This window comes from Mastomys coucha, unplaced genomic scaffold (genome assembly GCF_008632895.1).
Source record: "Mastomys coucha isolate ucsf_1 unplaced genomic scaffold, UCSF_Mcou_1 pScaffold11, whole genome shotgun sequence".
In the NCBI taxonomy this organism is placed as follows: domain Eukaryota; kingdom Metazoa; phylum Chordata; class Mammalia; order Rodentia; family Muridae; genus Mastomys; species Mastomys coucha.
Genome location: NW_022196893.1, coordinates 12,204,717 through 12,221,534, shown reverse-complemented (window position 1 = coordinate 12,221,534; position 16,818 = coordinate 12,204,717). Strand labels below are relative to the sequence as shown.

Below are 16,818 nucleotides of genomic sequence, written 5' to 3'. Positions count from 1 at the left end.
GGCTGGCCTTGAACTCAGAAATCTGCCTGCCTCTGCCTCCCAGGTGCTGGGATTAAAGGCATGTGCCATCACCGCCCAGCACTTTCTTTTTTTTTAAGATTTATTTATTTTATTTTATGTATATGAGTACACACTGTAGCTGTACAGATAGTTGTGAGCCTTCATCTGGTTGTTGGGAATTGACTTTAGGACCTCTGCTCGCTCTGGTAGACCCCGCTTGCTTAGGCCCAAAGATTGATTTATTATTATGAATGAGTACACTGTAGCTGTCTTCAGACACACCAGAAGAGGGCATCAGATCTCATTAAGATCGATGCTCTTAACCGATGAACTATCTCACCAGCCCCCAGAGTTTTTACTTGAGACAATAAGTCTGGGTGATGATCTCAAACCACTGAACTATACACTTAAAATGCTTAAGTTCTTGCATATCACCCCCCCCCAACATATGCACACATGCAATTGGAAACAATAAGGACAATAACTATAGTTCTAAGCCAATTCAGCTTTTATACAGTTAATTAACAATGATACAAAAACAACACAAAACTTGATGTTTATAGGAAGGTACAGGATAACTGCCATTTGCCTCTCATCAAACTGTTCAGGTTACAAAAATCCCAAGGCAGATACACTCAATATTATCTGAACTTAAAGGAATTTACAAAGAGGAGAACTCAATTAGTATTTATCATCAGATGCTAAAACACTGGCTCTGAACATTAATGTGGAAATGGAAGAATAAAACTTTGAAGTCTAGGACTTCTTGACTCAAACTCTGGCAAAGAACTCAAGGCCTCTTACAAACACGTGCGCAAAGAGGCCTGGTGGCAGCTCTTTAGGTCTAGATGACACAGGACACAATACTGTCTAGGGTGCTAATGAGTCTCTTAGGAATGACAGAAACCCAGTCAGGGCTGTGGACATACTGCTGTGAAAGGAATAAAAATTAAAGTTAGGTTAAAGATCGAAATGAGGGGGCTGGAGAGACGGCTCAGTGGTTAAGAGCCACTGACTGCTCTTCCAGAGGTCCTGAGTTCAAATCCCAGCAACCACATGGTGGCTCACAACCATTTGTAATGAAATCTGATGCCCTCTTTTGGTGTGTCTGAAGACAGCTACAGTGTACTCATATAAATAAAAGTAAGTAAATAAATATTAAAAAAAAATCGAAATGAATTGTGGTGTATTTCTTCTCTGAATATGTGGGTGATAAGCATATAACATCTGAAACCCACCCCTCTATTTAAAGAAAAAATGCAAAACTTACAGACTCTCCCTTCTTCCAGTACTCACTGGGATTAACTAAGCCAACCCAACCAGTAAATAGGAAACAACTAATACTCACGCAGCAGTCAGAACTCACAATTCAGGAGACTAAGAGTACAATATACAAGGCCCCAAAACAAAATGTCCAAAAGCCTCTGCAGTACCTGATAAAGTGCAGACTATGTAACAGAGAGAACAAGTGGTGGCTGGCATTCTGTATAACTTTTGCCTAATATATTTTCTCATTATGAATCATCAGGAGTAGCCCATAACAACTTATATTCCTTATCTAGTTGGTGGCAGCACATGCTTTTAATCCTAGCACTTGGAAGGCAGAAGAAGTCAGATCTCGGTTTGAGGCCAAATTGGTCATTCCAGGACAGCCAGGACTACATAGGGAAACTCTGTCTCAAAAAATAAAATCCACTACAAACAAAAAAAAAAACCCAACAACAATAATAACAAAAACAATTTATATTTCCACACATATTTATAGAATCACCTCGAGATTATACAGGGTAGTGGAGGTGCAGCTCAGTGGAAGATATACTTAGCAAATCCATGAGGTCGTGGGTTTAATTCCTAGCAATCATCTTTTCAGGGAATATGTAAAGAAAAAAATATTTTCTCTGTATTGCCACAGTTCAGTGAGAGAGGATCTAGATTTAACACAGCTGGTGCCTTTCTTAATTTCTGTATGCTCTGGCATCTGGGGCTGTGTGTGAGGACTGGTCTTCTCAGGGTCACGCTCAGACTGAGACATCTTAGATACTGCAGCCACCTTGCCTATGAGCGCCTTTACCATGTAAACAAACCAGTGCTTTATCCTTCCTCATAGCCACCCGCAATTTGAGTCTTTTTACCAAACTTCTACAGTTCAGAACACTGTATCTTGCCCTAAATTTCCCCAGGCAAAGATATCTGAAAACCAGAGTCCTTATCTGCAGGCTGAAGTTCACCCAAATTATTCACACTGTGATCCTAAGTCTGCTTTTCCTGCCTGAATATACTTTCCTCTGTCCCTCTGCCTCCTGACCACACCTGGCCTTCAGAAGAGGGTAAGATCTCAATGGAAGAACAATGTGACCACCGAGCTGAAGCATAGGTTGCCTTTGTAGCTGATAAAGGAACTAGTAAGGGCCCTAAGAGTAAGGGTCCTAACCACTTGGGTGAATGCTCACTTGGGTCATTCAAGTAGTGTAATAAGCAGAAATGGACCAAGAATCACTAGACAAGGAGTCCTATCCAACAGTGATGTGTCCGAGTGTGCTGCCCCAGGAGTGGGGGTAAACATGTTCCTTCTTGGCATTTACTATTGTTGTAATCAATAGCCGTTGTTTGTATGAAAAAGAAAAAGTGAGAAGGAAGGAAGGAGGGAAGGAAGGCCCCTCCACATACCTAGCTGCTCTTGAGAATCCGCCACGGCAGTTCAGAGGGCTGCTGAAACTCACGAAAGAACCCTCTGTCAAGGAACTCAAGGAGACTGGAAGCAACAAGCTATGGCTTGTCTGATCTCTTGACATGGCAATCAAGGTTATGATATCAACGAAAGAAAGAGATCAGCACTGTGTTGAGCTGACATCTTGCACTGGGTCTCACTAGAACACAAGGTGTTAATAAAAACTGCCCTGGTGGCCAAAAGCAGAGTCCTATATTTTCTGTATGATGATATCAGTGGAGTAGCTTGATGATAAGAGGGAAAATATGGGTTAAAATTGATGATATATTTGATTGTAACAACCATTTCACTATACACTGTTAAAGTCACCAGAATCAAATGAAGTTGCTCAATTCAATTTTAACTAAAAAATAAGACAAGGACCAGTGAGATGACTGCAGGTAAAGGTGCCTTACATGCAATCCCTCACGTAAAGGGAGGAGAGAATGAATGTCATAAAATGTCTTATGATCCCCACAAGTACACTGCAGCATGTACACACAATAATAAAAAATAAAAGAGTCTCATGCATGATTGTCTCATAATAACTATCAGAATAGATTCCAGAACCACAAACTTTCAAAAGGTCACTGCAACTTTATGAAAAAAATACTCCTGTAAAACTTGTCTGTCTAGGGCTAGAGAGATGGTTCAGCGGTTAAGAGCACTGACTATTCTTCTGGAGGTTCTGAGTTCAAATGCCAGCAACCACATGGTGGCTCACAACCATCTGTAAAGAGATCTGACGCCCTTTTCAGGTGTGTTCTTACATATAAATACATAAATATTTAAAAAACAAAACAACAAAAAAACCGCTTGTCTATTTAACCTCAGGTTGGCACCAGACTTGTTATTCATTCTTTGGACATGTATTATTGCTTCAAAATGTTTTGCAATCTTCCCCTTTGCCTTCAGTTTTTCCCTTGCCATATCCTTTGGTTATACTCGCAGCTTTCACATCTGTGCTATTCTCAAATAAATAACACCACTCTTTGGAGACTGTTGCTGAGGCTGACAAATACGTCATCAACCTTCTGTACAGCTTAAATATAGACAACAAAGGCCAGTGAGATAGCTCAGTGGGTAAAGTTGCTTGCCACTAAAACTAAGGACCTGAGTTTGATCCCCACAATCCACATGGTGGAAAGAGAAACCTGAATCTCACTAGTTGTTCTCTAATCTCCTCATATGCAACCATGGTATATATATGTCCATAAATTAAATATAGTCAAAAATAAAGGAAATAAGCTGGGCAGTGGTGGTGTATGTATGCCTTTAATCCCAGAGCACTTGGGAGGCAGAGGCCCCTGAACATGAAGAATTTGAGTTTTATGACCTGACATAGAAATATTTCAACAGCAACCATACCTCTGATGTCAGCTTTCCAGCAATCTGCATTCTCTTAATTTCTGCAGGAGACTTAACCAGCCTTAGGCGCTGTATCAGCTGCTGCACACCCTGAACCTTGTTCTTGCTCCTGGCTTTGGCTTCAGTTAGAGGCTGCATGTAGTCAGAGTGAAGTTGTGCGTGAGAAGGCTTCATCCAGTCATACCAAACCATGTTCGTCTCAGCTTAAAATGGGAAGCCAAAAATAAGTTTAAAAGCAACAGAGGCTGCAGGCATACTTTAGTGGTAGAATGCACTGGATAGGAAATAGCTCAGTTGTACACACGCGCCTAGCACACGAGGCCCTGGCGTACTTCAGTGGTAGAATGCACTGGATAGGGAATAGCTCAGTTGTACAGCACGCGCCTAGCACAGGAGGCCCTGATTCCTTCAAAAATGAAACACAAACCAAACATCGTAATAAAAAGAAATAAATCGAGCAAGACAAAACTAAAAAAACCTATTGTGTAGAATCTAAAGGTTTGAGTGACACTTTCTCAAGACAGAAGCATCTGATGGGACTGACATAAATGATTGGAAAGTTCAACCTCTGTATGCCATGTGACACTCTGGAATATAGACAGTTTTCTATCACAAAATGTCAGTGTTATAAAAATGACAGATGGGCCTAAAGCTTTATTATAGTTAGAACTATGTTATTTTTTTTTTAACTTTTAAAGAATAATCACAGCAGTTGTTCTTTACCTCTACAGCTGATTTCTGCCCTTTTGAATTACTGGGCATAAGAATGAGAGTGATCTGCTCAGTCGTGTGTAAATGGTCTAGAGATAAGCTAGCACAGTGCTCCAGTTATTTGTTGTATCTGTCATCTGTTTTGCTGTAAGATCGACAAATGAGGTACGTTTGTCCCCAAGGCTGTGCTCTAAGGTAGTGGTTCTTACCTTCCTAATGCTGTGACCTGTGGCCATCTCAACTATAAAATTATTTTCATAGTTACTTCATAAGCCTAGTTTTGCCACCTATGAATCATTATGTAAACATCTGATACGCAGGCTATGCGATGTGCAGCCAGCAAAGAGGTCAGGACCCGCAGGCTGAGAACTGCTGCTCTAAGGGCGCCTAATGAAAATGATGTACACCACTCAACAGCTTGAATATAATCCATCTGTTTGCTAACAGTAGACCAAGAATGACATTCCTCACTAAATCTGTACGGTTGTATGATTAAAAAGTGTACTGATGGGGCTGGTGAGATGGCTCAGCGGGTAAGAGCACTGACTGCTCTTCTGAAGGTCCTGAGTTCAAATCCCAGCAACCACATGGTGGCTCACAACCACCCGTAACGAGGTCTGATGCCCTCTTCTGGGGTGTCTGAAGTCAGCTACAGTGTACTTATGTATAGTAATAAAAAAATCTTTAAAAAAAAAAAAAGTGTACTGAGACACAATAGGAGGAAAATCAAGGAAACTCGACTGGGTATGCAGTATGATGCTACAGGACAAAGATATAGAAAATAATAATATCAGGGCTGGAGGGAGGGATGGCTCAGTGGGTAAGAGCACTCATTGCTCTTCCAGAGGTCCTGAGTTCAATTCCCAGCAACCACATGGTGGCTCACAATCATCTGTAATGGGATCTGATGCCCTCTTCTGGTGTGTCTGAAGACAGCTACAGTGTACTCATATACATAAAATAAATAAATCTTAAAATTTTTTTTAAAAAATGTCATTAAATATATAATATGTGGGAAATAATTATAATAGTGTATGCCTTAATTATTTGAAAATTAAACAATCTGCATTACTTATATTCAGTGCAGGACAGCTCAACACTTATTGGGTTGGTTTTGTATGACAGTGCTGGGGTCAGAACCTGAGGCCTGGTATATACCAGGCAAATGATATACTATGAGATACAACTCCAATGAAGGTTTTAAAAAAATGTCTAAATAAATTTATTTGATTCACTAATACTTTCCAGTATCTAGTACTTTTATCTATCAAACTACTAACATTTAGAATAATGGATTAGCCAGACATTATAGCACTTGGATATTATCTTTAATCCCAGAGGCAGGGGGTTGGGTCTCAGTGAGTTTCAGGACAGCTTGCTATGTAGAACCCTATCTTGGAAAGAAAAAGGTAGATAAAAGCTGGGCTTGGCATGCCTTTAATCTCAGCACGTGGGAACCAGAGAAAAGCATATTGCTGTGAGTTCCAAGCTAGGTAGAGCTACAGCGAGACTGTCTCAAAACAAGCGAGCTAGCAGAAAACCCAAGCCAACAAAAAGAATACTGAAGGTGCTTGGCTGTGACTTTAGCTAGACCTCAGGAACCAGGGAACAGTGGAAGAAGAGAACTGACTCCATAAAGTTGCCCTCTATCATCCACACGTGCTGTGGCATATCTGTCCCTTCCATATCACACACACATGCACACACGCACACACACACTTAAAAACAAACTTTAAAGAAATGGTGAGTGTGTAGGAAAAGACATTGAATAAGAAAAACCCTTTTAAGAAACACATGTATTGTGAGGATTTAACTATAAACGGTTAAATTAAAAAAAAAGTGTAAGGATATTTTGACTGTATTATGTATGTGTGTACCATGTTTGTGACTGTAGAGGCCAGGAGAGGGTGTTAGATCCCCAGGGACTGGAGTTAGGATGGTTGTGAGCCACCATGAGGACAACTTTGTGGATTACAGGCATGCTAAGCCCAGCTTTTATCTCTGGGTGGAAACCAAACCTGGTTCCTCTGGAAGACTCACCAGTGATCTTAACCACTGAGTCACCTCTCCAGGTTAATTCTGATTGCCAAAGACAACAAAGGCAGCAACTTATGTAAGAAATTGAAGGGCCAGAAAGAAAATGCTTTTGAGCTCAAAATTTCTGTAGGGCCACAGCCCCAAGACAGGTCTCATCATCTAACCCAGGCTGATCTTAAATGTTCACGCATGTTCCTGCCTCAGTCTCCCTGAGTGCTAGGACACAACATGTACCACCACATTTAGCAATCGTGTTGTTTTCTACAATGGGCATGTCTCTTCATGATGCCCAAAGAAATGCTATAGGAGAATTATTTTAGAAATTAACTACTGTAGGACTTGGCCTGTGGTTTGGCTTTCCTAGCATTACCTCTCAGTTTTGGTAGCAGGTGTTGAAATTCTTCCAGCGGGTAAGCTTCATCCACTCCAGTTAAGGCTACTGCTCCATCTGTGCCAGATCGAGGGCCATCCCACAATTCCCGACCAGGATCTCTCCGAGGCACAAAAAGCATGGCCTTGTGGGATGGTAACTGCTTCCCAGAGAAGCTCTGAAGGACCAGGATGCTATCAGGCTCCTGGAATCCACAGAGATATAGGAAGTTGTTGTCTTGATGGAATGTGTAGGGGATGTCGTTGCTCATATAGTATGTAGGGTTAGAGAGTACAACCACTGTGTGGTCTGCTCCACTGTGACCTTGTGCTTCTTTGTGGACCAGAGCCATAAGTTTATGTCTTCGAAGTGCATATTCCACCTGAGATAGCCCTGGTGTCACCTCCCCTAGAAATGGCAAGAAAAGAAAAAGGTTAATTGATGCTCTGAATGGCTCTACTGATGAGTATCTAAAGTTGCTGCTACTATATGGAGACATATATACATGGAATTAAGATAATCCAGGTTTTCATTTCACTGCAATATTGTAGTCAAATGTGATTACACTGGAAAAATTGTGATTATGACCTTGCAAGATTTAGTATAGATCTTAGGTTCCCTCTTTCATTCATCTAATCAAGTATTATTTAAAAAGTATTTATTTATTTTTCCTGTATGGGTGTTTGTTTGCATGTACGTCTGTGTACTATGTGTGTGCTGGAGCTCTCAGAAGCTAGAAGCTGTTAGGTCCCCTGGAACTGTAATTACAGACGATTGTATGCCACCATGTGGTGGTGGGAACTGACCCTGGTCCTCTGCAAGAGCAGTCAGTACTTTTAGCTGCTGAACTATCTCTTCAGTCACTTTCTGTTTCTTTTAAAGATTTCTTTATTTTATTTTATGTAGCTGTCTTCAGCCACATCAGATTCCACTAGAGATGGTTGTGAGCCACCACGTGGTTTCTGGGAATTGAACTCAGAACCTCTGGAAGAGCAGACAGTGCTCTTAACTGCTGAACCATTTCTCCAGCCCTCTCTTCAGTCTCTTATAGAGCATTATTATGTGGTAGGAACTGCTAGGCATATAGTCAAAGTTTCCCTGAAATTTCAATATATTTAATATATTTTGATAAATTATTTCTATATGACTTTTCTGTAAAATGAATGCAACTTCTACAACAACATAGATTTTGTCGGTCCAACATATTACCAAGGTACAGAATAACTGGAACATAGTAAACTTGATAAATGGTTTGGATATACAGTTGGCAAAAAATTTTCTCCAATTTCAAGATTCTTAAAAAAATAATCCCAAGCTGGGCAGCGGTGGCACATGCCTTTAATTCCAGTGCATGGCAGGCAGAGGCAGGTGTTTTTTTGAGTTTGAGGCCAGCCTGGTCTACAGAGTGAGTTCCAGGACAGCCAGGGCTATACAGAGAAACCCTATCTTGAAAAAAATAAAAACAAAAAACCCCAAACAAACAAAACAAAACAAAACAACAACAACAAAAACCAAGAAAAAATAAATGCCAGCACTCAGGAGGCAGAGGCTGGTGAATTTCTTAAGTTTGAGGCCAATCTGGTCTACAAAGTGAGTTCCAGGGCTTCTATATTGAAACCCTGTCTCAAAAACTAAAACTAAACCAAACCAACCAACCAAGCAAACAAACTAACCAAAGAATATATTTCTTTTTTTTTTTCTTTTTTTTTTAGTTTTTTGAGGCAGGGTTTCTCTGTATAGCCCTGGCTGTCCTGGAACTCACTCTGTAGACCAGGCTGGCCTCAAACTCAGAAATCCACCTGCCTCTGCCTCCTAAGTGCTGGGATTAAAGGCGTGCGCCTCCACGCCCGGCAAGAATATATTTCTTAATTCCTAAGACACACAGTATTTTTTAGTAAGAGCTGTCACCCTTTATCTTGTATTTACGGTGAGCCAGGCATATCTACTAAAAGCCACAGTAATACTATCCATTTGTTGAGGCTGTTGTGAAAATCAAGTACAGCATGTAGTTCCCCTTTTCTCCCCTTTACATTTGGAATTACATTCACTTATTCATTCATTAACTTACTGGGAGGGTGGACATTTATGTGACACAGTGTGCATGGAAAGTTCAGAGGACAGTCTACAGGATCAGGCCTGGCCTACTATGTGACACAGTGTGCATGGAGAGTTCAGAGGACAGTCTACAGGATCAGGCCTGGCCTACTATGCTGGTCCCAGAGACTGTTTGGGTTTTTAGGCTTGGCCCTTCTCCCCTTTTAGATTTTTATCATTTATTTATTTTACTTTGAGACAGGGTTTCTCTGTGTAGCCCGGCTGTCTGGGACTCCCTCTGTAGCCCTGGCTGGCCTTGAACTCACAGATCCACCTCTAAGTGCTGGGATTACAAGTGCTGTGCTACCATTGCCAGGCTTATTTTATTTCTTTTTTTATGCTGAAAGGGTTGTGTGTTGATGCCTGGGTGAACCTTTAGGAAATATAAATTACCTACGCTCACTCTATATTCCAAAGCAAAAGAACCAATGAAACAATCATTTAGGAGCTGAAGAGTGAGATGGCTCAGTGGTCAAGAGTGGACACTCTCTTGTAAAGACTAAAGTTAGGTTCCCAGCTCCCCATGGCATATGGCTCACAACTTCCTATAACTCTTAAGGTCATGGGGCTCCAATGCCTCTGGCACCCAAATATGGACTCATGCACATATATCCATACAACTAAAAAGTAAAAACTTAAAAATTAAGCGAGAGTAATTAATCAAAGCATATCCCTTTAGCCTTCACTTGCTGTTGCCAATAGCCTCTCCTGAGGAAGAAAAATATTCCATGCTCAAGAGCACTCTGACCTACGGCACACCAAGGACAGAGGCGAGTGACCTGTACTACCGATATTTCCACCTCAAGGGAACTGGAATCTGCTACTTCAGAAGAGGTGTGGGCTTGTTATATTCCTGTATGTTTCTATCTATCCTTCTTTTCTGTCCTCCCTGGTGAGCTATTAAGCAGACTTCTCTTGCTTGTGACCATGGTTAAGAGCACACTGCAAGGGGCTCTGTGTCTTTAGAGATTCTTGTATACTCTTTGGATCCCCAGCCCTCCCTGTGAAATTCACATTGCAGACTTCCAATCTCCAATCTCAGACTGAGCTCTGCTGTCTGTGGCAAGTTTCCAATAATACGAAACACGTGATGTTTTCTGAGTGCCCACTACATGTACAGCACTAACCACCCTGTATCAACTCATTTAGTCTATACAATGACTATGGCACTATTAGTTCTCCCAGTAGTGGCCAATCCCCAGGTGTAAATACACAAAGACAACTATGGAGCAGGGCTAAAGGATTATGGAGCATAATCTTAGAAAAGAAGCAAACTTCTCTTTACAGCACTCTATTGGGGGTGAGATTAGAACACAGAATCTCTGTTTAACCTACTCTTATACTACTTGAATTCTAAGGAGTACATGCTTTGAAAATTAATTTCATAGAGAGAAAAATAAAGCAAAAAAGGGAAGCTTTGGGCTAAGCATGGCGGTGCATACCTTTATCAGGACTTGGTAGGCAGAGGCAGAAGATCTGATCTTTATGAGTTCTAGGCTAGTCCAGCCCACTGTGAGATTGTATCAGAAAAAATAAAAATAAAAGAAAGACATTGGGGCCAGGGAGATGTCGCAAGCACAGGGACCTGACTTTGGATTCTCAGTGTCCATGTGAAGATGAGCAAGCTGGTGCACACACAATCCCAGTGCTGGAAAGGAAGACAGAATTGCTGGCCATCCAGTCTAGCTGAACTGGCCAGCTCCAGGTCTACTGAGATCTCTGTCTGCAAAAATAGGGTGGAGAGTACTAAAGCAAATGCCTGAAGCTGACCTCTGGCCTCTATAAGCATCCCTGACTCTGTGTGTGTGTGTGTGTGTGTGTGTGTGTGTGTGTGTGCGCGCATATGTGTATGGTCTATGTCATCACTGGCATAAATGGGCCCACGCTTTTGGACAATGCCCATACTTGTAAGCATTTATAGATTTAGCTTTTGTTGTTGTGATAAATATCACTGCATTTGCATCCTAGTAGTTTTATGTCCTTGTACCACCGTTTTCTCCCTGCTTTTGTCATAGCTCTCAGAGCAATTCTAGTAATCAAAGGAGGGCCTTGGGACTTCTCTTTGTAACTATGTTCAGCATACATAACTCAGTTGTTTGTGCCTTACTTTGGAACTGTTTAATTTTACTTTCTTGTGTAGAACTAAGTACAGCAAACCCTGTAGTGTGCATTCTATTAATAAAGTATGTTTAGACCAGGCATGGTGATCCATGTTTTTGATCCAGCACTTGGGAAGCAGTCGCCCATGAAACTGTGGTTCAAGGCTAGCCTGGTCTACATAGTTAAGTGCCATAGTGAGACCTTGTCTCAGAAAACAAAAAAACAACAACAAAACCTTTTTAAGTTAAAAATATGTATAATAAAAATTCTGTTCACTTTTATTGATGATCAAAAGCCACCCTGATACAAAGTCAAAATGATTTCATTATGATTTTCTGTGAAACTTGGATTTGACTGAGTCTTGACGAATTTTCTGGAATTTGACATGTTCCACACCCTATACCTAACCTCCACCCTGAACAGATGTTTCGCCAAATAATTCTGAAATGTTCTGCCAAGTTCCTACATAACCAAAACCCTTGTAAACCCCCTAGCCTTGCAGTGTTTTGGGCTGTATAAGCTCCACCTTTTCCTATGTTCAGTGCTATTTTTCTCAATTGCCCTAGAGCTCTGTCTGACAGAATATAAAGCTTGCTTAATTTGACCAAAGAATTTGGTCTTTACTCTCCTTCAGCCGGATTAACAAAGAACCTATTCCCACTTTTTTTCCTTCTGAGATGGAGCCTCCCAAGTCTCCTAGAAGTATTGGACAGAAATCTGAACGTTGACTAGAGCTAACATACCGCTTAACTCTTTAATAACTATTCATGTTAAGTTTGTCATTGTTACTCTACATTGGAAATTTCCTAGTTATCCAAGCAGCAAATATGTGCGGGCACATGTGCACGTGTGTGTATGCATGTGCATGAGGGACAAGCAAGGTTTTAGGAGCAGAGTGACAGCAGACGCAGCAGGGAGCTCTGAGAGCTCTGGCCTGCTGATCTGCTTCCATAAAAGCAGAGACTGGTTACAGTTTAACTCCTAATTCTGCTGCCTTCATCTCTAAGAGCTGGGATTACAAGCATGTATCACCACACTCAGTTTTCAGGGCTCCAGGGACTGAGACCAGGTTCTAGGCATGCTAGGTAAGTATTCTACCAACAGATAGCCCCAGCCTCATTTAAAGCATTTGCTTATGAAATCTAGTTTCATGAGAATGATTGTTTTAAAGTCTTTAGAATATTAGCTATATTTTTCCAAGTCTAGTAAGTATCAACAGTTTGGAATGATCATTAGCTAAATGCTCCCAAATTTCCAAAATGTCAAAGCAGTGAAGTAATAAATCATAAGAGAAAGCTTACATATGAAAGGTACCGTTTCTTTTCATCTGGTGGGGAAAGTGGAAAGCATGCAAAGGAATGAACTTTGTACTCTATTAGTAAGCTCGGCAGTTGAAAAAGGCCTTTGATCACAGAACCAACAGTTCATCTAGCCTGGATTTCTTCTGATAAAACTGTTATGTCTGAGTAGGTCTTCTGGCATTTTGTGAAACTGTAAATGATTAAAGATTAAAGTTGGCATTTGATCTTGTGGAATCAATTAAAGACAGAGGCCTTCTAATAACTGTGTTGAACCAATCAAAAGGCTAGAAGTCTCCCAATCAATTCTAAGACTGCAGCCAAGAAGGAAGTTCCTTCAAGACATTCAGGGCTGGGCCTGCTAAGAAGGCAAGAAGATGGTTCTTCATGGTTTGTTAGCCAAGCAGAAAGCCAGAGAGAGAAGAGCAATAAAGACTCAAAGTGGCTGGAAAATGCAGAGTTCTGCTGTGCTCTAGGTATGTGGTTTAATTATTTCCCCAGACTAATTAGACTGATATTTTAAGGTGGTCTATTCCAAAAAGAATTGTTTAACATTAGGTAGTTTTTACTGTATACAAAGTACTTCATTAACTAATTCACAGATAGGAAAGAGTAATTATTTTGTTTCCTTTGTAATGTGAGACATGGGCTTCTGAAAAATGAAATAATATTCAAGTAGTCTTCATTTGTATACATTGGCGAAAAAAGAGACAGAAAGGGCACATAGTATACAATTCACTTATAGGGCAATATAAACAGGTATTCTGATCTTGAAACTAGAGGGAAGGTTTCCTATGAAGTGGGGACTCACCACAGTAGGACATGAGGGAACTGTCTAGCGTACTGAATGTGTATGCCTGTCTACCACACTGCATCTGTGGAGGTCAGAGGCCTCTGGGTTTTCTTTCTTTACCTGCCTCCTTGTTTGAGACAGGGGCTCCTGTTTGCTGGGCTAGTTGGCCCATGAGGGGTCTGTGGCTGGTTACATGTGTTCTGGGCCTATCGTTATGCAGTAAGCACTTTACCCACTGAGCCATTTTCTCCTCTCCACCCGTCCCCCCGCCCCTTTTTAATTCTTAAACAAGCCTCAAATAGCCAGGGTGGGCTCAAGCTTACTGTGTAGTTAAGGACTTTGAACTTCTGATTCTCCTGAATACAGATTTAAAACATAATACAATGTTCTATATATTGACCAAGTTCTAAGTTACACTTGTGGCTTTCTTTGCCAGAACATATTTAATTGTAGATCTGTAAAACTCACTGGACATATTTTTTCTGACTAAAAACATACATTGTCCTCTAAACTTTTATATTAAGGGAGACATCTTTCAGGGCTGGGCTTGTTATGTAGACCAGGGTGGCCTCAAACTCACAAGAGATCTTCCTCCCTCTGACTCTCAAGTGTTATGATTAAGGAATGTGTCATCATTACTGGCTAAGACAGATTAAAAGAATGTGTACATGTCTATTTGTGGATAAGTGTGCAGGATTCATGCTTAAATACCGTTTCCCTGTAAAGTCCACATGCTTAGTAACATAGCACATCGTCTCTTTAAACTTTAAGACATTGATGATTCTGTTTTGTGAAAATATTTTATGTATGTATGTATGTATGTATACATGTAATGAATGTATGCATGCATGTATGTGCCTATACCACTGATCTTTGTTCCTAACATAATACTTTGACCAGGTACTAGTACAATACCGAAGAGTGACCACATCCTTCCAAGCAGTGAGCTCATACTGTATGAGAACTAACTTTCTGGCTCTCACATATAAACTGTGATTAGGAGGAAGAGAGAATATAAAAAGTGTGCATCTTCACTCATAAAAAATGCTCAAAGTACTATTTTTCTCCTGTTAAAGGAAATTTTTGTGTTTTATGTGCTTAGCACCAAGACTGAATATTGATGTTTCAAGTTTTTTTTTTTTGTTTTTGTTTTTTTTGAGACAGGGTTTCTCTGTGTAGCCTCAGCTGTCCTGGAACTCACTTTGTAGACCAGGCTGGCCTTGAACTCAGAAATCTGCCTGCCTCTGCCTCCCAAGTGCTGGGATTAAAGGCATGCGCCACTCAAGTTGTTTTTAATACTCTTTCACAGAGTGATATTCAGATCTGTGACAAAGGCAAAAATAAAAATCATGTATGGAGTGACATGAAGTCATTCATCTCTGTATGACTGTTATGTTCAAGGCCTGGGAAATGCAGCTTACCACAAAGTATTTCAACACAAGAAATCAATCATTTCAAAGCTGGTAATGCTTAAGTATCAATTCAACCTATTCTTCCTTTAAACAGAACTATAAGTAAGTTGATGGGGTAAAAAGATGTAGTATCAACTGGACTACTATTTCGCTTACCTTACAGCTTTGAAAAACTCTGATTTCTCGTGTGTGTCAGTGGTGAGCTGCATTTCCTGAGTGTCAGCAGGAATTCCAGTCTGATGAAGAATCAGCCAAAGGAAGCCCTCACTGAGAGACGCTGGTGTCACTCACTGAGTAGAAGCAGTGAAAGAGACGCTGGTGTCACTCACTGAGTAGAAGCAGTGAAAGAGTAACGTATTTCTAAAGGGAACTTACATTATTAATACTGTGCTTTTGTAGCAACTTACGGAAATACACTTTTATCTTTGCATGGTGGAAGGAATAAGTAATTTTCCTCAAAACCTTAGCTTTGTCTCTAAATCTTTTTCTGTTTTACTCTGCTAGTCCATCTCTGGGATGCAATTCATAACTGCATCACTGTCTTCCTAAACATAAAACAAAATAATTTAAAGTCTTAGCCTGAGCAATTGTGATGGTATGTGTTCCAACAATAGCTCTGGGGGTGGGGGTGGCGAGATGTATGACTTTTAATCAGCTGGAGTAGGCCACTTCTTATAGCAATAAACGTCTGGAAATTCTGTTCAACCTATATTGAAGTCATTAAAAATTTCAAATAAACATTTAACATTTTAAATAGAAACAAGGGATCTACAGAAAATAGCTCTAGAAACTATGAATTAGAATTTTTCTTTAAACTGGATGTCAGTAGAGTACTGGTAGTTCCATGGATGCATTTAAACTTAATTAAAATAAAAACTTAACTCCTCAGTCACATTAACAGTACTACTAGTCTATAAGCATGACACACAGCTAGTGAGAAAAATTTTAAGGCACAGCAATATTCTAGATAGAATATCTAAACCAGAGAGATGGTTGTTACCATCAAAGGCCTGACCTGGTCTGAGGAGGTGGGGATGTGTAACCGGGCTGGGCTGGCCTAAGTACCGGTTTGGAATCTTCTTTACGGGCACAGGCTGGAGGGAGTACCTTCGCTGTAAACATGACATGCATCCTAAGGAAGAAAGCAAAGGATGAAATGGAACAGTGGGTATGACCATCTTCATAGCATGCATACTTTTATCTATTCCCAGCAGTTTGGACCCTTACAAAATACACGCTAGCATTCCTTTCCTCCTCCCTCCACTATGAATGTGGCTCTTTCTCTGTGCCAGAGCTTGTATTAGATCCTAAGGAACAGAAATACGGTTTTTACCCTCACAGAGTTTAGTCTACTACAATACAATGAACACAAATGCACAATACAGTTGTGAATATGGAGCTGTGAAGAGGATGACAAACAAAAAACAAAGTAGGGTCAGAAAGGAGTTCAAGGGTAGCCCGAGCCTGCATGTTAAAATTTGGAAACTAGAGGTAACATTTTTATTTATTTACTTATTTAATTTTATTTTAGCTATAAGGAAACAAGTACAATGTACAAGTACAATGTTATAGTCTGATAAAATAATGTATGAGAAAATGCTTAGTCATAGTTGACATATGTGTATGGTTAGCATTAATTTAACAGAACTTTATTGAGGATATCACTGGAACACATGCTAAGCAAGACGCAAGAGTAAGATTGTTTGCTTTGGTAGATAAAATGAAGTATGGTGGAGCGGAGACAAAACACCACAGTACTTCACAGTAAAGTGACAGAGTCATATATACAGCAACTGTTACAAGATGGGTGAGGTCATTCATTGCCACGCACACTTTGCGTGACGGCGGTATCTGAGGCGTAAACTTCAAGGAAAGTCAGCCTCCTGCCTCCGCATTGTCACCTGGCACCCCAAACTCAGAGGTGGCCC

General features: G+C 40.5%; 1 protein-coding gene across 5 annotated transcripts in view; it reads right to left on the bottom strand.

The window, feature by feature from the left end:
- Xpnpep3 (X-prolyl aminopeptidase 3) overlaps positions 1-16,818 on the bottom strand; it is a 50,196-nt gene that overhangs the window by 19,016 nt on the left and 14,362 nt on the right. For 3 of the 5 annotated variants that reach the window (XM_031350043.1, XM_031350036.1, XM_031350049.1), the window contains exons 2-4: positions 15,906-16,022; positions 7,194-7,601; positions 4,076-4,278 (exon numbers count right to left, since the gene is read on the bottom strand). In XM_031350043.1, coding sequence (XP_031205903.1) covers positions 4,076-4,278; positions 7,194-7,601; positions 15,906-16,022 — 728 coding nt within the window. Of the gene's footprint in view, positions 1-4,075; positions 4,279-7,193; positions 7,602-15,046; positions 15,219-15,905; positions 16,023-16,818 lie in introns of all 5 variants that reach the window. The other 2 variants (XM_031350056.1, XM_031350064.1) reach the window with 2 other exon arrangements.